We start from the raw sequence: 26,803 nt of genomic DNA, 5'->3' as shown, positions 1-26,803 counted from the left end.
ATATATATACTTTGATCGGTTTACTTGTTGCACGACAGTCATTCATGACTTGTCTGCATTTTTTGCTAACTGAAGTTAATCTTGATGCTGTAACTTCATGGCATAGAGTAGGGAATCATACTCCATATCTGTGGTTTGGCTTCGACGTTGCATTTTTTATTTTCTCCTCGCGGTTGTTAGTTGAGAGCTGGAAAAGAAAAGAAGAGGTGAGAAAGAGAAAGGAGTGTTAAGTCAGCTAATTTAGGGTATGTACTACAGGGTAGCAGGAGATGGTGTATTTATTACATGCCACAACAAAATAATGTATATACAGTATTCTGTTGAAGCTCTAAACAACCTTTTATTTTTCATTTGATGCAACATTTGAGCCACAAAGTCTTGTGATCTTTTAAAGCGGGCTACTAAAAGGCTCTCTTATGAACTTTCTTTGATTTTTTTGTTGTTGGCTTTTTGTTCACTTTTTTGTCCTTAACATTACAGGAAATTTCAACATATGAAGAGTCATTCTTCCACATCTGAAATGCTTTTCCATATTATATGTGATAATTTGTGAGCTAACGTGGGAATTATCTTGTGTAGCAACATGTTAAAACATATACATCAAATCTTTACTGTCCTTGTCACTTTCTACAAAAGAACAACAACATTTTAAATGTGTAATCGACTCAGCAAGTAACATCTTTCATTTGTGGAGATTATATAATGTTTCAGATATCGCAATTTTATTTTCTGGAAACGTGAAAAGCATATTGGAAAACCTTGTATTTCTCCATGGGAGGAAATTATATTGTGCTGTTACATGTAAAACCCTCCAGCTGTACTCGTGTGGGAATCATATTGTCTTTTAACATGTGAACACATGATTTACGCATGTGGACATTAATTACATAGTTGTAGGCAGAGGTCTGGCACACTTGGGAAAATATGTAACGTTTATCAAAATGGAATCTATATCACACATGTGAAGCACATGTGGGAAGGTTATATGTGAAATATTTTCCAGTTTAGTTCACATGTAGACATTTTCAGTGTAATAACATGTGAAACACCCACTAGACATGCAAAATTTAAAATATTTCCCCATACATTTCACATTATTTTACTTGGAAATTTAACATTTCACATTTTTACATGTGAAATGTTTTCCAATGTGATTCATGTGAATCTCTCAACCTACCTCACTAACCTTTTACTGATTGATGTTGGGTTACGACAAGCTCTCATCTCTAGTTTTTCCAGAGTTATTGCTAAAAACACACATCGTTCCCATGGACAAAATATTGTGCAGTTTCTCATCATGAGAACTAAAAATTTATTTTCAAAGCTCAATGCAACTGGATGGGCTCTTCTCGATAGAAAAAGCGTTACCTATTCTTGTCTTTAAATTGTTTTAAGGGAATCTCATGCAGTGATTAGATTGTGTTGGAGTGTTGTTAAACTCTGAAATGTCTGGTCAGCGATGTTTGTGCACCTGAAAAGTGAACTGTGGTGTAGACGACGATGATGAGCAGTCCCAGGAAAATGGAGACGATGCTCAGCAGGCGAGCCAGTCGACCCAGCCTCCGGGCCCCGTCCACATCCCCGTTCTGAAGACTGTTTCTGGACTGGAACACACAAAAGAAGAAACTTAGAGCAGAACCGAGTCGTCTCAAACAATCCAACAATTCCCTCGATTTATTAATCTGGTTGTTGACACGAAAGTTTCAGAAAAAATGAAATACGAAAAAACCCAAACTATTTTCTCTAAGCAAAAACACGTCTGCACTGCGTGATGCTGTCATTGCCATCTGTCTTGATGGTAGGAGTGCATCTGTAAATCGACCAAGGACATCAGTGATCGGCCAATACTTACATGTGAGACTGATCTTATCCACCGATCTTAACCAAAGGTCTAAAAATCAGCCACTGTCCTCTGTTGCTTTTCTGAGAGCGAAGTTTGACTGACAGACCCGCCCACATGGTCATGTCTAGACGTTCACAGTAAACATTTGCCCCACTATTACCAATTGGTAAATTACTTGCAATTTTAGCAACATTTCAGGTGAAAAAAAATCGGTATTGGCCAAAACCAGAATCGACAGGTCAGGCTTTTTAAAGATCGATGATCTCTGATCGACAAGAAAACTGCAATCAGTGCACCCCTACATGCATTTCCTAGACACTGCACACATTTTGTTTACATGTCGGATTCTTTCGATAAGCTAAATCAGACAAGAGTTTACAGGAAACTATGCAAAATCCAGGGAATGTTTCAGCTTAGCTACACCTCCTCTTCAACAGTTTCACATTAAACTATTAATCAAGTTGATTTCCATCTTTAGAGAACAAGAGGAAATGGCAGTCCTACAGTTCAACTCTGTTGAGCTGTTTAATTCTTCTACAGCCCTTTAGGGTACAATGGCAATAAAAAATTATTCCCAGCTGTCACTGGTGAAATTGTCTTTTTCAAATTGGCAGTTTGGGATTGATGGAGGACTGTGCCTCGCAGAGCCAATCGGAACAGATGAGAGCACAACACTGCGAAGGAGCTGTAATTCATTTTTATGCTTTATGTATATCGCTTTATTTTCACCACAGACACGGAGACAGGGTGATTTATGTGTATGCTTGTGAGACATGATGAATGGGAAGCCTCAAGTCCTCGCTCTGCAGTTTCATTTGGGAGTCTTAAAACAGAAAAACTTGCATGCGTAATTTCTCTGCCTTTCCTTCCCTCTTATTGTGTCGTCTGCTAGCTTCATGTGTTTTAGACTCAGGAATGCCCAGTTCATTTCAAATGTTGAACACAAGGAATGCACTAACCTCACTTATGCTCACGTCGCTCGTAAATGTATGCACACATTCATTCAGAAGTGTTTTTGGTGATGTTTTTCATCTATTAATAGGAAACCCTGTAGCTTACCATTAAACCAACATTAAATTCACATAAACTAACCCCATGGACCTTTTCTGTTTGAAATAATCGGTTAAAAAATTGTTAAAAAACCCCCAAAAAGATTGAAAATAATTAAAAAATAAATTATAATGATAAAATAAATGAAAGAAAATCATAAACAATACTGCCCTGCAGATTTATTGGCATTTCCGCTGAAGACGTATAAAAAGCTTTATGAAACAAAAACTTATGTAGCGCTTTTCCACCCTCAAAGGGTTCCCAAAGATGCTTCACTATAAAATGAAGTCTGACAGAAAGACACAACGACAGAGCATCGAACCGGCAACCCACTGATTGCAGGGCGAACTCTTACAACCGTCGTCTCAGAGTAAATCAATCCTTTCTTGCAATCTGAATCTTTAGTCTGGTGTCATTTTTGTATGTTTCATTAATTAGCATCGTTGCTGTTAATACTTTCTGCAGTCAGGACAAAACATAGACTTTTATAACATATCACCAGGTAGCACTAGGCAATGCGCATTACAAATGGACTCTAGTGATCAGCAACTTTTGGGGTTAATAACAGAAAAATGTCATTTTCACATTTAGACAATTGAAGCACCAGGACACAGAGCAAAGTCATGATGTTAACTTAAACATGAAATGTCACATTTCAGAGCTTCCACATGAAGACTTCTCATAGGAGCTGTTCATGCAGGTTTGTCTTCGCAAAACATCAGGAAATAGAGCTGTTCCTCCCCCTCATCTTATTAAATTACGCAGTCTTTTTTTTGTAAGTCAATTTCCTCATTTATATAAAGTGCTATTAAAACACTGGTTGAACAGTAATGTATGTTTTGTCATTTGCCTCTTTCATTTTAAGAAGAAACTTTTTTTTTTGTTGCTTTTCTTAATGACACTCAGGAGTGTGAGTGTTGTCTCTCTTCAGTTAATTGACACTTGAGTCTACAGTGCTGGGATTGGCTCAGTGTTAGATAGGATTACACTGCAGAAAGACAGAGAGATAAAAGGGCTTGATGAAGTAGCTCCCGCAGGCCTCTGGAGGCGGGGAGTTCCACCACCCTGACGATGCTGGCAAGCCATCATAAATCACTGCACTGGAAATGCTGACCGGTGTTTAGGCCTTCATCTATTTTCAATTAAAAATTGTTCATTCACCATAGTTTTGCACATGCTTTGTTTGAGCACCTTTCAATTCTATAAAAGCCTTCAGTTTTCTTCTTGCCATCAACAATAGTGAGTCTGATGGTGCTGAAATAAATACCAGTTGTTGCCAGTGAGATTTTCCCTCAAATTTTCTCGTCAGCATCTTTTACAATGGTGGAGAAAGTACGCAAAAAATGTACTTAAGTAAAAGTACAAATACACAGACAAAAATGTACTCAAGTAAAAGTAAAAGTACCACATTAACATTTTACTTAAGTAAAAAAAGTACTGGCTTTTAAAAATACTTAAGTATTAAAAGTAAAAGTACTTGCTGATTAATACCTAATTGCTAATATCATTAAGCGTACCGATCATATTTAATTTTAATACATCAGAAATGTTTCATTTTAATGAACAATGCCACAGATGAAGCATGTTTTTATTGTGTTTACTCTGTAACATAGTTTTGTAACTTAAATATGTGATTCTATGCATCATAATTTTAGGGATGGAAACATCTTGTCTCCTGTCTGAACAGCATGAATTTCACTTATTTTATTTTGAAAGAAATCCAACTGGCAGTGGACGACGTGGAACCAAGGAGCCACATAGCAGAGTTGTAGTCTAGACCACCGAGCCCAAGACCAAATCAAGACCAGCATGCCAAGGTGGGCCCCACCTAGGCCCATATGGGTCCCATATGGGTTTGTCCGTGGGTTCCACGGTGGCCCCACATGGGTTTGCCCATGTAGGGCCACACATACGCTCACAAATACGCTTATTAAAAATGTCTATGATCCAGCTTTTAGTTTATGTCTTCATCTTCAGTTAGTTTAATAGATTAACTCTCACGTTGCCCCATACCTGTCAAGCTTTGAGTTTGAGAATATGGGAAATGTCACCTGAAGTGGTGGTGGTGGTGGGCCATAATTTAACAGTGTGTATATGTTAAATTACGGGGGGGAAAACTGTTAAATTACAGAAAAATTCTGCTGGAAATGCCGTAAAAAAACAAAAAAATGTATTGGCAGAAAATTACCAGGACATTTCCCTGTTTTTTACGGAAAAATTTGAAATAAAATACTGTTAAATTACGGGAAACTTCTGACGGAAATTCTGTAAAAAAAACCTGAAAATATCCTGGCAGAGTTACCAGGACATTTTCTGTTTTTAAAAAAAAATATTTTTCTGAATTTCCATCAAAATATTTTCCATAATTTAACAGTTTTTTATGTCATATTTACCAATATTTTGTTAACCCAAAACTGAAATTCTCTGTCTTTTTACTCTGTCTTTTGTGATATATTCACAAACTTTTTAAAAAAAAACCTTGGACATTTTCAAATACTTTTGTCTTCCAAACCATTGAAGTCTGTATTCTATTCTATATATTAATTATAGTGTAAAATATATTAAAATACTTATTTATTTGCTAATTACATATATATATATGTATATATTAATGAAATAAAATAATAGCTACTGCAGTGTACGCAGAGCATTACAAGAACACAGAAGAACGGCTCTAAGTGAGGCTTCAGTCCTATCAACCTTAGTAAAGATCCGTCTAGAAGAATCGGATCGTTCCTGAATGTCATTTGCATATTGCAGACTTTGGTCACAGCGTTGTCCCATATATGCGACACCTCAGTCAACACCTCCACACAACAATTCAGCGCATGAGTGACAACTTTTTCTCATTGCAGATGCAACATGTCTGTACAGCTAGCTTAGCTAGCATCACGTCCACAGATCTTACCTTAATTTAAAGCTTCCTTTCCAAGTGATGCTAAAAGTTGGACGAAGTCCCACCATATGTGAAAGCGAAGCGCTGCTGAATTTACATGTCGCCATATCTTATGATTTATGCAGCGCTATTATATAACTGACATTAGACAGACACCTTCTCCCGCTCAGAGGAAACCACTGCGCATGTCTGGAGCTCCGTGTGCGAGTAAAGGTGGAGGCGATGGGTGACAACAGACACGTAAGTCACGTTATTGCTTGGATTTTATGGCGCCACCTTAAGTCCCTCAACTTCACATTTTAACGGGAAAAAAGCGCAACGCGACTTGGACGTAACAAGTAACCGACAGTTTTGTAGAAATGTAGTGAAGTAGAAAGTACAGATACTTACTGTAAAATGTAGTGGAGTAAAAGTAGAAAGTACTCATTATTAAATCTACTTAAGTAAAGTACAGATACACGAAAAATGTACTTAAGTACAGTAACTTCCCACCACTGATCTTTTATCTAAAGCCACAGTTTGCTGAGTTGTGGCAAAGAATTAAAATGACCTCGTTGCTCAGAAGAAGCAGTCAGAAGAAATAAACAAACAAAAAATAAAATGCAATGATTACATTAAAGTGAAGGCAACTAGCTATTGGAGGAAACGCTCTGAGAGCTTTCTGTTTCTTAATTCTCATACAGTTCTTAGTTGTTTTAATAGTATGCTTTAGGTCATTTTCATGTCGCAGATTTCAGTTCTGCTTCAGTTTTATTTATTTTTTTTACAGATGGGTCAACATTTCCAACATACGGCCTCTGATCCAGGTTCTGAGGTTTCCAATTCATGGAAACCTTTCCTGCATCACCCTGCAGTGACATATTTGGTTTATGCCAAACACATCCTCTCTTCTGGTGTCCAAATTATTCAGTTTTAGAGTCATCTATGTAAAGAACATTAAGTCAGGATTCCTAGTCTTTTTCTGCATTAACATTGACAAATTGACCTTCAAGTTTTCTTAGAGACCAAAGGGTTCTTCTGATTGTAGATGCAACACTCATCCCAGAACCTGCTACAGGTACAAAATGCAAAAAAGAAAGCAGGTACCTTAGGCTTTTTGGTAACTTCTTTTAGCATCTTGCAGTCGGCTCTCAGAATGGACTGCCTATCTTTTATAGTCAGATCCGCACGCACGCACGCACGCACGCACGCACGCACGCACGCACGCACACACACACGCACACACACACGCACGCACACACACACGCATACACATTTTGAACACTTTTAAATCAACCTGTTCAGTGTCACATTCCTTTGGATCGTAGCAGCTATTTTGAATAACTGCACAGTATTCACGTTGAAAATTTGCTCTAACTCTACCGTATTTTTATTCTTTATTGTGTTTTTAGATTTTTTTTATTCTACCTTTGTGTGAATCTACTCTATTGTGTGACAATAGAGGAATTTCTATTCTATTCTATTCTACCTCTGTATGTTGGTCGTCATTTAGCAGCTCCTACGATGTTACCATGGAGTTCACTTTCATGTGATATGTTCACATTTTGGCGCCCTGTGATGGACAAGCTGTCACAGGGTGTCCTATTTTGTGCACATGACTGCATAAAGTGTCAAGATGTTGACAGACCAAAAATAAATATCGCTACTGTTTTATTTTATTACTTTTCCCCAAAATGTCTGTTTTGTTTCTCATTTGAAATGTAAATAATATCACATGAAACATGAACATGATGTTTTACATTCATTTTTTACAGTATGGAATTTGAACATACTGTAATAGATCATATAGATAAACTCCAAAGTGTGTGCTTGTTTGTGTGTGTGTGTTCCTATTTTTCATCCTTTGCATGCAGAGACACACTCGTGTCTCACCTCTATGACTGCGATGTGAAGCTACGGTACAAACTCCCGGTGGAGCCGGTATCGATCTGGACTTGCATCACAAAGGAGAGCAGCATCAGCATCTTGAATCAATGCAAGTCTCTTTCAGAAAACGCTGCTTGTTCATCCTGCTTAGAGAAAACACGTCAATGAAATAAGGAAGATTTACGGAGACAGTAACACTTCCTCTCCGCTACGACAAAATGCAAAAAAGAAAAAAAAAAAAACAGGGAAACTTTTTTGTCTAAGCATTCGTATTTAGGATATGTGTTTTCCTACTTGATTAATATCTTTATTGATTAGAATAAAGGCACAACTGGTGATATTGGTTTTCACAATGTGAAATCCTACCCTTAAAATGCCTCGGTTTCTCCCTGTGTGTTCACACTCTGCACCCTCTGAATAGTCTGTCATGTGTTCAAGCGGAGGAAGGTGGAGGCTGGTGAGGCAGTAAGTGCTCCGTTTTTTTTCTGTCTCTCATCATGAATAATGAAGAACAACCAGCAGCCTGGTGGTGAAGGAGCACCGTACAAAAGAAATCATTTTTGATTATATGACAATGTCACACAATAAGTCTCCATGTAGAATCATTATTTAGTACAAAACATGATTTATTTGCATATTTTTTTTACAATACTATATAAATTTTACATTGGATATATAATGTTTTTTTATGTTTATGGTGAATTGCAATTTAAGGAGAATAGAGACATTGAGCCTGTAGAGCAGAAATTTTTTGAAATTCTTGTTTAAAACACTTTTATCTGGTTACTTGGGCCTTGAGGATCTCTGAGCTGCTAACAGGAGTTTTTTTTTTTTTTTTCATTTCTGCCTTTTTACACCAGACTCAACATTAAAGTTTTAAACCTCTTAACACGGTCAGATGATCAAATGTGTCAGAACCGTAAAGGCACTGCTCTTTATTGCTGCAGCTGTGAGATGCCTTGTAGCTGCTGAAAAAGCTTGTACCTTTACTTTGCTCCTGTGGTTTAGCTTCTGAGGTTAACAAAAAAATTTATTTTTTAGAAAAAAGTTTGGGATTTTGAGAGGCAGGAGATTTCTCTGTTGGCATCCTTATTTGGTTCATATCCAGTCCAGACTAACTTACTTCTAAGGCTGAAGCCAAGACCAGCAGACGTCTGCTGCATTTAACCTACACCAAACCCAGAAATGTAACTTAAGTTTATTCTAACTATTTTATTGATCTTTAATCTGTTATCACTTTGTGATTTATGTAGAAACAAATTGTCATGTACATGGGACATGGAGATTGGAGGTTTGCACCATTGATATGCTTCATGTGTGAAACATGTACTGAAAAACACATTAAAACCTTCAGGTCAGATTAACCAACATAAACTAAGGCAGTGTAAACAAGAAGCCTATATAAAACAGGGTTTATTTAAACTTCTGTAATCTTTGAACTTTTCACATCACTTCACTTTTATGCCACCATACTCCAGTAGTGTTTACATGTTACATTATTCCAGTTTTCCATTTAGTGCATAAATATTCCAGAGGATTTTTAGAGGAATCTCTTGTCCCTTTACGTTTAGTTTAAAAGGAAGGAAGCACCAACTAGCCTTATATATGTAGTTCAGAGAGTTCATAAGCATTTACATTACTTTATAATATGTTATAACAAAATGTTCCACCACAAAGTACAGACATTTAAATCCAGCAGATGTGGCTTTACTTTGAGCCCTCTGTTTAAGAGTGTGCACAGTTACGCAACCTGGTCAAATAAATGACTCTGAGATTTAATATTATTGGTAACTATGATAAATATTCATTTAGAAATGGTGTCATCTTTAGATATTTTGTTGCAGCACAGTCAAAAATTGCATTTCGTGCTAATAAAGAGTTCTTTTATGACCAATAGAAAAGCAAGCAACAGAGTGTGTGTGTGTGTGTGTGTGTGTGTGTGTGTGTGTGTGTGTGTGTGTGTGTGTGTGTGTGTGTGTGTGTGTGTGTGTGTGTGTGTGTGGAGGAAGGATATACCCATAATGTCTTATCAAAGTCAAAGAGTTTAAAAGTTGTTCTACCAAATGTTAAATAAAAGTATGTAAAAAAACTGAATAAAGAAAAACTCATTAATCTGGTATTTAAAAAAAAGAAATCATATTAGAAATCCTACCTGAACCAGTAAAAAAACGTTACACATGTTTTATATACAGTAGATGCAAATAACTTGTTTTTTTATTTGTGACAGAATGAGTACATCGTCATACATAAAAGCTTAAAAAAAATAATTTAACTTGTTTCTACATTTGGCTTTTCACTTTGTGGTGCTCAAAAACTGCAGCATAAACTGCTTCGCAAAGCTGCCATTTTGCAACTGCTAATAAGAAGTCATTTACCTACCCACACATGCATTATGCACAAACACTCTCATTCCTCTGGTGCAACATATGCAAGTCCATATTTTACAGGCATATCTGCAGCGTATGCAATAATTCTGCTGCAGTTTAGACATTTATATTATTGGGATGCTCTAGTCTTGGCTGCAAAGGAAAACAACAACAAAAAAAACCCTATCACCTCTGCCTCTCATCTCCCTGTGATTGGCTGCACATCTCCCAGGTTTAGTTTTCTGCACCAGAGCATCTTTCAGGAATCTAGGATGTCATTTTACAAGAAACCAGCATTTACATTTCTTTCCTTTCAATTTCTTTCAGAATAATTTCTCAAAAACACTGAAATTCAACCATGTTTGTTTTTGTTGGATTCCTTGAAACTAAATGTTTAAACTTACTCCCTATTTAGTAAATACTGTGAGTACATTACTCATATTCCTCCATTAAATTTAGTAAGCTGTTAATGAGTCTGTGAGTCAATACAATAAACCTTTGCAAGGAAAGAGCCTTAATGTCTCACGTTAATGCTGGTAACATCATTATACTGGTGACAACCTGCAAGATTGATGAACTTTGCAGAAGACTAGTTTGATACAACTGGGTGGATATTAGAAAAAAAAAATTATGCAATGAATGAAAATGAGGCCACATCTGTCATAGACTACTTATTTCAAGACAGGTAAATTTTGAACTTACTTAAGTTCTAAACAAACGTAATATTTTCCTCTGCTGGTTAAGCTAAATTTATTTGTAGAGCACATAAATCAACAACAAGGCAGATCAAAACACTTTACTAGTTAAAAACAAGCAATAACCAGTAATGAAACAAGCAACAAACACTACGTTTTGTCAAATCCCACAATCAAATATACACCACGTATTAATTAATGTTCCAGTTATTCTAAACAAGTGTTTTTTTTTTTAATCTTTATTTAATTTTTTATTCAGGAATCATTTTTGACTCTATTGGTCTTTATTCAAAGGAAATGACAGGACTCTTAACGTGTGGGTATAAACGTTTAAGAAAGTTGGACATTTTCTTTAAATCTCTCACTATTATGGGATTCAGCAAACAATAACGATAAGTAATAACTAGAATTGATTTTGGTATACCTCGCTGACCTAAAAAGGAAAAGTTTAGTGTGTGCTAACATCAATTTGTGGAATAAACAAAGGGCTTTGTGTCTTATTAAAAAGCGTACATAAGAATCTAGTTTCATCTGTAATTATCTACATCTAACGCAACAGAAAACCTCTCAGCGTGACTTTAACCAGGATCTAAGGCTCCTCATTGCACTAGCATGGCATTTCAAATCAAGTCAGCTCTTTAAAAGCCCCTCGTTCTTCATTTGTTATTCTGTCTTTGACTTTTTCAGAGTCCAGACACGTTCCTTTGACCTCCTATTGCTACTATCATAATGTTTCTCTGTTAGAGGTATCTGTTACTCTTCAGCCATGGGAATTTTAGAACAGAGCGGTGAACTTACATTATAAGGCTTCATCTTGTGGTATCGGCCACATTACTGCTCATTTGATCACAACGGATGCTCCGTCCTGCTGTGACTCACTTGCACTTATATCTGACATCAGTGCAATTTCTCAGTCAGTTTGTTTTTTTCTAATCAAGTGATAGGAACTACTTTAAGGCCATTTGCTGTCTCTCTCACACCCATCTGCCCTTGATGTTTTGATCTTCCTTGGGAAGCCTGTATCTCCTTTCTCATTCCCTCAGAAAAGAGAGAGGATGCTGATGGCAGCCACAGAGCTGGCTAACTGCAGCAATCTGCCCTCTGCAGAGAATCTAAATTGACTTCCCTGACCATCTATTGAGTTAGCGGCCATCTCCAGTTTCTACCTCCTTCACTTTTCTTTCTTCTTGCCCTCTGTCAAAGCTTCTCCTCAGTACTTTCCCCATGAAGCCGACTTGTGAATGTCAGTAGGTCTGTGATGGCGGCTTGGGGAAATACAGTGTATACCGCCTAATATTACTTTAGTGTGTAGTGGCCACATGAGTGACATTAAGGAACTAATGGGTTTCCTCCATTGATTTTGCTTTGTTCTTCCATGCATCTGAATGTGGCTTTACCACGGCAGGAGAAGTAAAAAGAAAGATACTGTTCAGCGGCTTCAAATACCGACAGAATTACTACAGACGGTTGTGTGAAATGTATGTTTGTGGAAATCCAGAAAGCTTGAATGAAAAGCAAAACTGGAATTGGTGTTTGGTTCAGTTTTTCCTTTTCATGTTGAGTGACTATTGAGCCCCATAGAAGCAAAAGCTATTGGCTTGGATTGCTAAATCCTCTGATACATAACAATTTATTCCATGATTTCAAGTAAAGCATGAGAAAATCTAAGAGTTGATTATATGTTCAGACTTACTAAATTCATTAGCATCTGTAATTTCTGTGTTAAATATTCTACAAAAGGACTGAAAAATGTACCTAACCAAAGGCATCCATCCATCCATCCATCCATCCATCCATCCATCAGTTGCTCATATGAACTGATATAAATTCTAAGATGTATTTTTTACCTGCAAACCTGAATTTTTCATCTAATAAATGAAAAATTGACAAAATGTAAAGAACAGTTAAAAAGAGTAGGGAAAATAAAGGCTTAATAATAATAAAAAACTTAAAACTGTTCAAAGTGTTATATTTACAACAAGAGGAAGATTGTTTCAGAGTTTGGGAGTCCTGTCTCATCGGCTCACAAGACAAGTCCCAGGAACATCTAGAACAGTGGTCCCCAAACTACGGCCCGCGGGCCGGATCCGGCCTCCACTGTGGGTGTTTTGTTTTGCATGGCVCATTGCTGCCATCTGTTGGACTTTTATGGAACTGCTTGACTTTTATGTTATTTAATCAGTACGGTTGTTTGCTAGCGGTAGAGCAGATGAACACACGTGTTTGTTATACACACCGCATTCCAGGTCGAGTTCTTCGAGGCGATGCCTGTAAGTAGCAGCTTATACTTCAAAACGAGCCTTTATGTTAACATATGAGGAATTCATATGTTAGTTACTTTCCCTCAATGGAATATATACTAGACAGTCCCAGTGACCGTTTCACTAACGGTTTTTGCCCATGTGCTTTCTGGGTAAAAGTCAATCGAGTAACGCTCACACCCCCACCCCCTCTCCCTCAACAATTTCCAGCAGCGCAGGTGATAACCGTGTAACACTTTTTCTGTTACAAACTGACTCCGGCCCCCCACCAGAGAAGGGAAAAGTTATGTGGCCCTCACAGGAAAAAGTTTGGGGACCACTGGTCTAGAACATCTGCAGCTTAAACACATTAAAACACCAATGCTTATGTTGAATGGACACTTTCATTGAAACAGGTGTTTCCACCAATAAACCAGAAGCACCTAGTTTACAGATCAATGTTATGTAGTGGGCAGACGGACCCTTTAAATCATAATCATTAAATAAACTTGTGACATCAAAGATGTTGTTTCTCAGGTAAAACAGATACATTTCTGAAAAGTTGTTTCAATGATCTTGAGCCAGAAGCTGGCAAGTGAAGCAGGTTTCAGAAAACAGTCATACAACCAGATGTTAATCATTCAAATTAAACTGATGGCCTTTTATCAGATACAAAAAGTGTTTCAGTTTGCTAAGAGGACTGAACAGTTTTTCTTTCTTAATTTCTGCAAGTTTATTAAAAGCACTAAATAAATATTTCTTCATGTTCTGATTTTGAACATGCTGTTCATAATGCACGTGAAATTGTTAAGAAAACACTGTAGTCTCACTTTTCTCAGCTTTTCTCACTTTTTTAAAATACACTTTTTTCCCCACATAAAAAAAAGCTTAAATCTGAAGAGTAACTCCAAGACTTTCTGAATGAAAATTTAACAATACCAAGCATTTGTCACAGTTACTCCAAGATCAGTGGTTCAGCTTACTTTCTGTGGCAGTTTTTGACCATAAAAAAAAAAAAAAAAAAAAAACCAACTCACCATAACAGAGTACACCAATGCGACAATGCTGACGGGCCAAACCGGGCAGAAGCAGGACAGGATGACCAGGATGAGGTAATCCTTGGGCTTGGGGGTCTCCGGCACGGTGGCGTTCCCGGTGGAGGAGCGGCTCAGGCTGGCCCTGGACGGGGAAAGGGGGGCGGCGGCGGACAGCTGCCCGATGGAGCCCGACCTCATGGCGACGCTGTGGCCGTTCTGGTCGGCCTCCAGAGCCTTGTCCCCGGCCACGTTGGCTGTGAAGGAGGTGGACATTTTCATCCCGGTGCCCCCGGGCTCGGTGGTCACCGTCAGGAGTTTCTCCGTCTCCTGTAAGTCCGCGGGCGGGGCGCCTCCTCCGCCCTCACTGCCCAGGGTGGACTTCAGGAAGTCGGTGTCGGTGTTGATGGCCATGATCCTCTGTCGGGTTTTATCAAGGAAGGTCAGAAAATGTGATTAGCAGCCTGGGAGCTTGTTATGAGACTGAGCGCTTCCACGTTTCTTAATAGAAATCAGGCTTTATAAACTATTCCTTGAGGCTAGACTTAACTTTAAATAAGGAACTCCTCCTGCGATGAACGAATTTATCAATTAGTTTTTATCTGAAACGAGGTGGGCTTTATGAGCTCAGGTGTGACAGACACCCACAACAAATAAAATCAATCAGATGAAAGCAAATGATTCATCCTCCTAAACCAGCATCCTTCTCCTTCGCTTCCATTCGTTGTTGGAGTTATTTCCAAAGAGCCTCGGATCATAAACTCCCTCCTCTTCTCTCTGATACATCCACCTATCCCGCTTTGATCCAGTCCCACTACGATGCCTTACGAGTATCTGTTTATTTTTTTAAGTGCTTCTAAGTCTTTTTCCTTCTTTCTTTTCTTTTCTCTTCTTTTTCTTTCTTTCTTTTTTTTTTTTACCAAAGAAAAACAGATGTTTATCTCAAACCAGATCCAGAGAGTCCCTATTAAAGCTGCTCTCTCCCCGCCGTCTCTCAACGCTGCAGAGGCACTATGCTCTACTTGGGACCTTGTCAGCTCTCCACATTTATTCTGAAGACTTCCGGAACATGAGTTCAAAATAAAAGATTATTTATTTATTTATTTATTTATTTATTTATTTATTTATTTATTTATTTATTTATTTATTTATTTATGTACGAAACACTACATCTCTCAATATTTTGACTAAAAATAAGATGCACGTAATTGACACCTGCATATCTTAGTTTGCCATTGAATCGGAATTTGAAGTTACTGTAAACTAAATGAAAAATGCATTTTTTTCAAATGAAATTTTTGTTTAGACAACTATGGTGTACTGACTAACTTATTAATACGTTTACTTAGATCGATTTTACTTAGATCACAGATAGATAGATAGATAGATAGATAGATAGATAGATAGATAGATAGATAGATAGATAGATAGATAGATAGATAGATAGATAGATAGATATCAGAGAGTGTTAAAAATTGAATGGAGCATTTCATGCTTTCCTAATCCTGAAATGCTCATGTTGTTGCTGCTTTTATTTTGTACCTGTTATTGTCTGTTTTCCGGTGTGGACCTCGTACTTTCTTGCCAACTTGTCTTCTGTGGAAAGAAGGGAGACGCAGAGGGGGCTGTCCACCCCCCCTCCCCCCTCCACTTCTTCCTCCTCCCTTTCTTCTCTGCCTCCCAGCATCAGCACCACTGGTTTATGGAGGGAGGCCAGCAGCGGGATTGTGCTGCTATGCAGTTTTCTCCTGCAGTTCAATGTTCTAGCGAGCTTTCCAATAGATAGGCTACACTCCCGTATCATCAATCAGCTTCTTCCAAGTGGACTTTATAAACAGCCCCGAGAAATTACGCAAATGTAATACAGCATATGCTGCTGAGGATAAAAAGAAAGATTTAGTTTAGATTAACTGAACCTTAACTCGTATGTTACGTTGAAGCATTGTTTTATTCTTCCTTTTGTTTATCTCTTATCCGTCAAGAAACACCCCCGTGTGTTTGCTTTGACTTGGCGCGGTGGTGATTCTTTTTTTTTCTTTTTTTTTTTAAATGCCTGCACCAACAGATTTCCCTCGTTATGATGCACGATGCTGCATTATCACTTATTTCTCAGGGTGAATGCCGCACTCCTCCCTGGGCACTCCTCCCTTTAGATGAAAGGGGATTCCCTAAATGAAACTCGGCTTTCAGCTCATTGTCGAATGTCAAACGAACACATTTTACCACAGAAATCATACAACTATTTTCCATTGATCTTGCCATCCGTGTGATAGCATCGTTTCTCTAGAGAAACTGTGACGTAGATATGAAAAGAGGACAGCGACGGATCAAACAGCTCCGTTCATTTATAAGACGTAAAAGCTGCTGACTATCGGGAAAATCTCTCATCCAAAGTTCAGGTGGACATGGATTTATCTGCAGCCACAGCGCCCTTCTGTGGTGAGGCTACGTGTGTGCAACTCCAAGACAAAGATTTGTTTAGGTTTATTTATTTACTGATAGATTTAAGGCTTGTAGAAGTCGCTGTCCATGGTTGATAGATCTGTTTTGCAGGCAGGTGGCTATTACATTACTGTCCTTGTAAAATAAACCTATTTGTTTTTTTAATTTACCTCATATCACTAGTGTGATATTTTTATGTTTTCATAATCCTAAGTGAAAGTAACACGCACTCAAATCTAAATTGAGATGATTGCTCTCAGCTGAAGTTGAAAGATTAAGCTAAATAATCCAAATCTATGTTTTAAGACATAATTCATGTTGTCATTTAAAATACATCTGACCCACAGAGGTCAGGAGTTCATCCCCAGATCTTGTTTATGGTCAGTTTGATCTTTGCGTAGGATTTAATATTTTTTGTGAAACACATATACATTTTTAATGCTTCTCTTAAATTTGAATTTGTTTATAAAAAAAATTCTTATAGAGTAATAAAACATCTCAGATTTCAAAGTGTGGTATAATTTATTGAGTTTTTATGGTATTGCACAGCATTTTGAGAAATACACACTTTCTAAGACAAATTGTGTTACTGGTCTTCCATAAAGAACTTGAGGCATTTTAACTGTAGCATTTGGTACATATTTTTAAATCTTCCTGGACACAAAATTTTTTAAAACTTACAAACAGCGTTTATTTTTCTTAATTAGTTGGTACCTGCAGACCTACGAAGCTCCAGTGGTGTTGAGGTCAGTTTTGACTTTTTTATGAATACAGTTACATTTTTAGTCTCTGGGTCAAAACATGCCTTTGTACTTGTTCCTGTCCTCCTGGTTCTTCTCCTCCATGCGCATGTTGAGCACTGCCAGCTCTTTCTTCACTGCCTTTTTCATGCCAGGGTCGAGGTCCAGCACCCTGCTGAAGTCCTGCCGGGCCTCTGCCTCGTTCCATACTTCCTTGTGGGCTTTTCCTCGCAGGTAGAATGCCTTTGCAACACCTGCAGGGCAATGAGGTTGCATTTGTTACATAAAAAGCTGGAATTAAACGTTTTCCTTTCACAACGTTTTCATACTTCTTGAGTTCAATATATTCCATAGGGAATTTTTGTGATGGCATTGCAGTGATGTGGACAAGTAACGCATTATTGGGAAGTGGAAGTAATGTAATGTACAAAAGGTGTTTTCAGCACCTTTTGTAAACAAAGATCTGGAAGTGTGGCCTCTCTGAGTCAATACCTTTTGTATGTTTCTCTGATTAATGCCCGGCTTGCCTGATTCTTCAGTGTAGATGGGCTGCCAAGTCTCGATACGTTTGCAGCTGTGGCATAATCTTTTCAGATTATGTACAAAGCTCTGTGTTTTTATCTTTTATTTTTTTAAAGTTTGGAATAGTGAAGTGTGACAATGGAAAACAGGTTTTCCCTTTCTGTTCTTAATAAGCTAAAGTTAGACAAATAATGAATGTTGGTTTTCTGTATTTACTATTTCCTCAAAGCTGTGAACCCATCACATAAAATACCAATAAAATACACTGAAGTTTGTGAACCTGCTGTGACAAAATGTTTACAGCAGAGGTTCATGTGTTCCTGCACAGAGCTGTGGTCCATGTTCAAAGCTTTCCCACAATGCAGTAGTGATAGCAAACTTTTATAAACAGGTTTGATTTTGTAAGTATAGTCGTAAAAACTTTACACTTCTCACTGCTTCATGGGAGACTTTTGTCATTTCGAACCTGGATGTTGGTTGACGATATCAGTGGTGTGCTCGATGACCTCGTAGTACTCCTCCATGCGCAGCAGACACTGGCAGTAGTTGAGCGTTAAAGTGTTCGCCATCTTCTCAAGCTTCAGCCACGGAACATCCCAAGCTTTCTCCTGAAGAGAAAAATATGACCTCAGTGGAAAGATGGGCAAAACACAACTCATTTCTGGTTTATGAAAGTAGCGGAACAGACTTGATATGTGCTACCTTGGTCTGCACATTCTTGATGCAGACGATAGCTTCTTTGTATTTCTGCGTGGCCTCTTGGTAGCGTCCCTGTTTGTACAGCTTGTTTCCTTGGCCGTGCAGCACAGGAACAGCCTTCAGCCTCTCCTCGTTGCTCAGAGCCCATGACTCTCTGTTGTACTCGCTGGGCTGCTGCACCTGCCCGTCACACACACACATGCACACACGCACACACACACACACACGCACACGCACAGAGGAAGTTTCATTTCTGATTTAATGCAATAAAATGCATCTTTTTAAAATTTTGTTAGGTAATGGATACAGCACGGTAATCATTCTTTTCTTACCCTCAGCAGCTCCAGGACAAAGTAGAGTGGCTTTGGTTCCTTCATCAGCTCATCCAGGTCGTCGTAGCCCAGGCTGTGGTACGCAAACATGTTGGCCATACCACACGTGTGTACCTGCCACTCTACTGGGTCTTTGCCCTCTGCAATGCGTCGCATACTTTTGGACACCAGTGGGTAAACACCAGTGTGCTAAGGAGGAGAGACGATTACAAGGTGGAGCCTGTGAGGGTTTCCAGATTTTCAGCATTAGCTCAACAACATTGACCGTATGATGGCTTTCTTTTTTTTTACTGGCTAACAGTTTGCTCCTGAAAATATGTCTGCAAAAATATTTTGGCATTAAAATTTTGATTATATTTTTGGCCATGCATCATGATCAAAGCAAACAGAAAATGCTTTTGTAAATTTATGAGGGAAAGGTCACAAGGCTCACTATATTTCCTATTGATGTTATTATGTGACTCAGAGGGATTAAATGAAGGTGACATGGGCAATACTGTTTTGTGAACAAAGTGGGAGTAAAAAAAATAGAATATTTTAAAAAAGTGCAATATTTCTTGCCAACCATCTCAGAAAGTGAAATCCTTACATTATGTATAATCATCACATCTATAATGACATAAATCTTTCTTGTAATTTTGAAGATCCTGGCTTACAGAAAATAAAAACCCCAGGTGTCTCAGATAATTAGATTACTGTGAAGAAGATCACTAATGAAAACTTGTGATGTCACAACCGGTTAATCAAAACACCTGCAAAGGTTTCCTGAGCCTTTGAACAGTCTCTTACTCTGGGTCAGTAGGCGACACAATCATGGGAAAGGCTGCTGACTGGACAGATGTCCAGAAGACAGTCATCAACACATTTTACTAGGAGGGTAAGCCACAAAATGTCATTGCCGAAGAAGGTGGATGTTCACAGAGTTCTGTACCCAAGCATATTAATGGAAAATGTAGTGGAAGGAAGAAGTGTGGTAGGAAAAGATGGACCAGCAACAGGCAACAATCCATTCAAGACGTGCAGACAAATACTATCATGTACTACCAAGCTACAAGCAGTGGTCATTTCATTTGACAATATATTATTGTTATTTTTTTTATGAAATGAAACCAAGAATAAATAAGAACTCAGGTAGAAAGCGAGGCTGTGAATCCAATGTCATATTTCAATCCAAAAAAGGAATTAAAGAGGAAGAAGAAATAATAATATAATGTGTAATAATATTAAACAAGGATTAAATCCAATCTCGTTTAAAGTTTGCTTCTGCTCTTCACAGCGTCAACACAGCCCTTGGTTAGATGGGTGTGACGGCGCACAGCATATCCAGCAGTACGCATGGAGCAGCCGTGTTATTTAAAGTTAAAAAGATGCTTTAAGCTCCATCAAATCTAATCAGAGTGAAGGAGGGTCAGTGGTGCCTATTCAGCAGGAGTCGGAGCCGATTAGAGAGTGAGATCGTTGTGGATTAATGACAGGATGCCAGAACCCATCTGTCTCGAACGGAGCGCAGCACACATGCAAAAAACACACCAGAAGAAGGCATGGGAGGCGGGAGGGAGCTGATCATTTAGGAGTGGTTCACCGAAGCCCAAATGTCTAACAGAATTTCTGATCGTTTTTAAAGTTGTGATAAACTTTCAAGTATTCAGAAGTGGTTCACTAATAAGAATAAAACATGATTTAGGGATACATTTTTAAAAGAATTGATTGATAAATACAGAAAATCTCTCTGAGTCTTGTCCTCTCACTTAAATACCTGTTTTATGTTTTGAGTTTGTAGCATAACTTGTTCCAGTTATCAGCATAGTTTATTTATATTGTGCCAATTAATTACAAGAATAATTTAAAACTCGTTTGAATGAGGAAAAAACAAAAAAGATAAAATTTAAATACAGTCACATAGAGAGAAAAGTTCAGTTTTACGTTAGAGTTAGACCTAATTTATAGTGTAATGCGGTGAAGTCAGTTCAAGACACTGCTTGTGTTTTCCTGATGACACATTATATTCATGTTGTAAGAGTTATATATATCATAGTCGTCTTTTTGCTTGCCTGCAATTGAAAATGGTAGATATAACTTTTAAATATAAATTATGACATCAAGCATTTCAGAAACTGCTTGTCAGACCTTGATATTAAAAATAAAATTGCATCAAATTGAAAAAATAGAACACGCACAACATGCACAAAAGTAAAAAAAAAACAACAAAAAAAACAAAAACTTTTTTCTTCACTTACAATGGTGTCACACCAAAACTCTGACACTTCATCGATCCTCATGGAAGACAGCAGGGTCTCCCAAATGTCGAGCTTAAACATGTTGCCAATCACTATCTCCATGGGCGTTCCCACCTTCTTGCTGTCGTCCAACACCGTGCGCTCATCGTCACACAGCTGTGTGCGGAAGTGGAACGTCACCTAGAACCACAGGAAGCAGCAACAAATTCAGGGGAAATGATCATTAGTCAAACCTGCAGGGAAGAAAATGCAAAAACCTTAAAAAAAAAAAAACGGCATGGCTTTGAAATATGAGCAGTGACTGCTCAATGCCTGACATTATGTCACTCACATGTCTCGAATGCCGACTAAAGAAAAAAGGTCAAAAACTGTTTTTATGCCCAACTTAGTGACAGGTTTGTTGCTTTTTTTATTTGCTGCACCAACAGTCACCAGCCTTATAAGCCTTGGAGATATTTATTTAATATACATTAGACATAAGGAGTCAGTAAAAGAAAATATTGAGAAAAATGTAAAACAGCACACTTATGTAAAATAAAAAAGAAGAAAAAAAGAAAATTGTATTTACGTTGGGAAGTCTAAAACAAGCTTTTTGTTGTAAAAAAATCCAACAAACAGGTTTATTTCTATAACTTAAGATTTTCTGTTGTTTTATCAACTGTTAATGTAGAAAAGTTGATTTAATTTTGATTTAGTGACTTTATTCTGTCCTGAATTGCCCTGAATATTATTTCATTTAAAAACTGCTCAGGAAATTGAGATATTATCACCCCTGATAATGTTAACTTACTAAAAATTTTAGAGTTATCTTGTTACATTTGGTTCACTAACTAAGTATATTTTTAAGGTTACAATTAGCTTACTTTAGTTTCAGCATGTTCACAATCAGGTGAATATACATTTGCTATCCTACCTCCTAATAGATCAAAATTGTGATTTTACATTTCACTTAATGGCCTAAATCACTTTCTGCCAAAAGTGTTTCTTTTTTTTTTTTCTTCCTAAATTATCTCTTGTGAAAAAAATAGTGGTGTCTTTTCCTCCCCCCCCCAAAATGATGTAAGCCGATTATTTCAAAAAGGTAACAATATATCTTTTCACTGTCTGTTATCAAAATTGAATATCTACATAGAGATAAGAAAAACAAAATACAATACAATTGCATCAGATTGTTCAGAAAGTATCAATAAAGTTCTCAGGACAAACACTACCTTCGTTCCAGTTATAAATTTGGGAAGGTCTCCCGTTCCTCCGTGCAAAATAGTCTTCTTAATTCCCTCTGATCCAGTCAGCATTGTATCTCGCATATCTGACATGTTTGTTTTTTCTTAGCTCCCTGATTTAAGCACGTTAAATTACTGACCACATATACTGTATGTATTATTTAAAACCTGCAAATGCACTTCTATGTCTTGGAGGTACTGCCTCTAATGGATTAGTTTAGACAAAGATAATAGGATTAGAAACTTCTCCTCATCAATTGTTCCAACAGGCCACTGTTTACTTACTGCTTCAGATCGGCTTCTCTGAATGTTAAGGAAAAATCCAGAAAGCCAAACGACACTGAGATGAATCAGCAGATTCATGTTTCAGTTCCTCAAAGTCCATATCTTAGTACAACTGAGATACATTACTTTAAAATTATTTAAATATTTACAGTTTGTCCTAATTTCTTCACAGTTAGAACTAAAAAAACCCCACACACTACTAAATAGGATTATTTTACTTTAAACATATATAAATTACTTTGATTTTATCTCTGACAAAACAAATTATTTATTTACTCTTTAAGCAACAACACTTAACAGACTTTCCTCAGACTTTCCTCAGTGACACCACACTGAGGAAAGTCTGCCCCACTTCTCACTACACTGAGATGTTTGTATTGCTACTTTTCTAACAATTTCTAAAAAATGACTCAAAACAATGTAAAGACGTATACACTAAAAAAAGTAACTGTTCAATTAAACTGCTGCTTTAATTTGGTTCCGTTAAACTCATATATTTCCATGTAATCACAATGAAAAAAACCAAATCAAGCATATTCTGGGTACTTTAAAGAATAGTGAAAAGAGAGAGCAGAAATAAGTACGCCATTGCAAAACAACAAATTCAGAAAGAGGAAAGAAATAGTTTCAAATATGTGTGTATATGTTTAAATATATGCATGTGTGCGTGCGTGTGTGTGTGTGCATGTGTTAGGAGTTAAAATCTGTTCCAGTGTATCAGCACGGCAGCATGTGTGTGTGAGTTCAAGAGAGAAAGCAGGGCAAAAAACACAAATAGGTCTGTGAGAGTCGGACATGGTTTCCATTCCAGAGGAAATTTCCTGGATTTAAGTGGATGTGGTAAAACAATGCAGGGAATACTGAAAGATGGCGGAGGAGACAATTACTGCATGGACTCTGTGACCTTTTCTATCAAACATCTGTCTTCCATCTGGTTAATGTATGTGTTTGTGTGAGTGTGTGTGAGTGTGTGTGTGTGTGTGAGTGTGTGTGTGTGTGTGTGTGCGTGTGTGTGCGTGTGTGTGTTGTACTGCACAGCTTCAGCAGAGTTTGACAAATTTGCAAACAGTTAAATTTTGCAGTTATTAATAAAAAAATACTCATCGTTACTAACTTATTCTTTACTATTTGTACCAAAAGATAAACCTATAATAGCACCATATCTGCACCCCAAATTGTGTATCTTTCACGGCTGTGCAAGAACATGGAAGAATCAACATTTCACCACGGATTATGAAGTAAGCCTGCTGTTTTACAATCTATCAAATAGCCTCTTAATCCCTAAAATATGCTACAACATAACAAAGTTTTGCCTTCCTTTATATTCCGCTCATCTAATAAACAGGATCAGACAACAGTTTGGCAGGCGTTTCTTTGAACCTCTCCGCAGCAGAAGCATATTTAGCACCCTCTCGTGGCCGTGACTGGTAATGTAAAAGGCCCTTTGTAATCGTATTGATTTAAAAACGCTTGCAAATGGTCCTTTGAGATGTCTGAGGTTGAGGTGGCTCTTCTTCAAATATAGATGAGCTGATAAAGCTGAACATTTCATCTGTCACGTTAAAAATCCCTAACGAGATCTGTAGCATTATAATTGAAAACATGTGATCTTTCTTTTTGAGTATTTTGACATCTAAATCTTTGGTTGTTGAGACTGTAAAAATAATTGGAACAGCAGCATGCAGCAGGGTCCTGTTCTCAGATGACATGTTTGAGTTGCTATAGTTACAGCCTTTTGCATCATCATATCTCCAAAGAACAATGAAAAATAGCTTATCAGCCTGCATGCCTGGACCTCTACCTTTATAAACCTGAAAAGGATGACTGTCCCAGAGACCGGTGGCTTTAAGTGACCCCAACCAATATCTGAGTGGACCGGCAATCTGTCCGACCTGTTGGAAAGGTCACACTTGTGACGCTGTTGTAACTGGTTTGTGCCTGACTGACTCACATTTCTTGCGTCACACCGCCTACATGTTTTCTTATTGCTTTACTGCCTATGCAAGTCTAGGTGCTTTGCGTGTGTGTGTGTCTGTATGCGCGCGCGTGTGTGCGTGTGTGTGTGTGCGTGTGTGTGTGTGTGTGCATAGCTCATTACTGTGTGCATTTACAATGTGCCGTGGGAAATTAAATGGTCCAGTTGGCCAAAGCTCATCCACACACACAAAAAGACGCACTAATTTCTGAGAATGGGTTCAGCTTAAACTAATTTTGCTAACCTGAATGTGCAACCTGGTGACCATCAAAATATATATATATATATATATATATATATATATATATATATGTGTGTGTGTGTGTGTGTGTGTGTCTGTGTGTTTTATTTTTCATAACGGAATGGTTGATGTACTGGTTCCACTTTAAGTGAGTAATATTCTATTTGTGGAAGGCACAGTCATGGGTTTCCTGGGGAGGAGCCAGTCACCATGTTAAAGCAAAGCAATTCATTCATATACATAGCACACTGCGGAGAACTTCTTCCATGACGCACGGTTTATACGCACATAGAATAATGTTTATAGATGTGTAAACTTTTTTTTTACTTCTGTGAGGAACAAAGCAAGCACAGAGGCAGAGAACATGTTTCTCTCTTTTAGATTGTCAGTTAGAGCTGAACAAGTATGTAAACCTAAACAGCAGATGAATTTGTTGAAAAAATATATATTCATAATATGAGAGCACTGTTAGAGTTTTCACTTTAACTTGTTTTGTGTAAATGAAAATGTAAAGCAACTTCTAAAAGCAACAACAAAAAATAGTGTATAGTCCCTCTAAGATGAACAGTAATCAGAATGGAGAAATATAAAAAATACTTTTCCTGTGCAGAGTCTAATGCAATCTTTTTAGAACTTTTGATTTAATTCTTTAATTCAAGGCAGACATTTACAGCAGATTTTGGACATCTTATAGTATATATCCTAGGAAACCCTGCAAAAAAAAAAAAAAAAGATGATCTTTTTATTATAGGTGTTAGATTACGAACTTAAGGGTTTGAAATTCATGGCATCTAACAATCTTAAAAACCTTTAATTTAGTGTTTTGTTTTTTCTATTTGCCTGGAAAAGGAAGAACATTTTGTAAAACACCAAGTCTATGTATGTCATCTTAGCTGCTCTCTCATTCTGAGTAGTTTGTGTTTATTAGTGTGAAGGGTGTGGAACAGAAAGTATTTTGCTTATCAGAGCTCCACTGCTTTCTTATTTGACGCCCATTCTTCACGGAGACGTTCTGCTCGCAGGGCGGCGAAATCACAGTGATTCCGCTCCAAAAGTTGACGCGTGTGTTCCTGGTGCTGCTCAAGATTAAAGTCATGATTGCGCCACTCCACACTGAGCAGCCTCCTGATAGCAGACCGCGTGTCCGCCGGTCCGGTGTTGTTATTTGGCGTTTGCAAGGTTCAGCCTTCACTCATGCGGTGACATAAATCACAGGCCAATCAAGGAATGCAGTCTGCTGTCAATCACTTGCATGCAGTTGGTTGCATGACCCCTGAAGGGTCTTCAGGGAAGGACTGGGGCAAAACCGGTTAAAAAGACACGCCTGTGGGGAAGCGGCCTTGGTACGTTCAAAGACAAGAGAAAGTTTTTGATTCACAGAACGTCTCTGTGGAACGATATCTTTCTATTGTTTTCCTAAGAGCATCAAGACGAAATCATACGTCTAAATGCAATATTACATTGATCAAATTTAAGAACAATACAGAGCAGTCTTTAGCAGAAATTTTAGGTAATGAATTAGTTTGAAAGAAAATTGCCAAAACCTCATTTAGTATTAGGTGTAAGGGCAAAAAAAAAATAAATCAAATAAAAATACAGGTTTGGATTCCTTATCTACAGCTATACAGGGCAAGAGGGGTTCAGTATGTCATTGATTTGATTATAACAAATCAATGACATTTGAGTTACTATCTCAGTCAAAAAACTTGAGACTTTACTCTGAATTGTTGTAAAAGACTTGATCTTCCCCTCAACGACTTGAGACCTGACTTGGACGGGAAAAAAAAAACATGTCTGAACATTTCTATTCCAGAGGTTGCTTTGGGATAAAAACTACATGACTTGCATATGATAGTCACTGACGAAGACTAAACAATTACAAGGTGCAGGTAAAACAATGGGAATAATCCACATAAAATAGACATTTACAGCGAGGGGTACAAGGACTTAGGATCACATAGAACTCTGAGAACGATACAAAACCACAACAACGTGCTTGTGGCTTCCAGCTCAGACTCTCTTGGGCGCATACGCTGCATGGTTGCAATTGTTACACGGGCTCTGTAATCTGTCTCGTTCACCGATACTTGAATGGCAGGGTCCGGCCCCCCACCGGC

At 37.8% G+C, this 26,803-nt stretch overlaps 2 protein-coding genes across 2 annotated transcripts; both read right to left on the bottom strand.

Moving 5' to 3' along the window:
* Nucleotides 1-159: 159 nt before the first annotated feature.
* Nucleotides 160-15,001, bottom strand: trarg1a (trafficking regulator of GLUT4 (SLC2A4) 1a). Its single transcript, XM_008425578.2, has 3 exons — nt 13,994-15,001; nt 1,472-1,604; nt 160-187 (listed from the first exon to the last, which is right to left on the bottom strand). The coding sequence occupies exons 1-3, from the start codon at nt 14,402-14,404 to the stop codon at nt 177-179; spliced, it is 555 nt and encodes a 184-aa protein (XP_008423800.1). The 5' UTR covers nt 14,405-15,001; the 3' UTR covers nt 160-176.
* A 1,934-nt stretch (nt 15,002-16,935) lies between these two features.
* On the bottom strand, nt 16,936-22,395 carry aipl1 (aryl hydrocarbon receptor interacting protein-like 1). Its single transcript, XM_008425577.1, has 6 exons — nt 22,174-22,395; nt 20,963-21,142; nt 18,726-18,914; nt 18,397-18,573; nt 18,161-18,302; nt 16,936-17,426 (listed from the first exon to the last, which is right to left on the bottom strand). The coding sequence occupies exons 1-6, from the start codon at nt 22,276-22,278 to the stop codon at nt 17,227-17,229; spliced, it is 993 nt and encodes a 330-aa protein (XP_008423799.1). The 5' UTR covers nt 22,279-22,395; the 3' UTR covers nt 16,936-17,226.
* Between the last annotated feature and the right edge of the window lie 4,408 nt (nt 22,396-26,803).

The sequence above is a fragment of the Poecilia reticulata genome, linkage group LG13, assembly GCF_000633615.1.
Source record: "Poecilia reticulata strain Guanapo linkage group LG13, Guppy_female_1.0+MT, whole genome shotgun sequence".
Lineage (NCBI taxonomy): Eukaryota > Metazoa > Chordata > Actinopteri > Cyprinodontiformes > Poeciliidae > Poecilia > Poecilia reticulata.
This window is presented reverse-complemented; position numbering and strand designations above follow the sequence as displayed.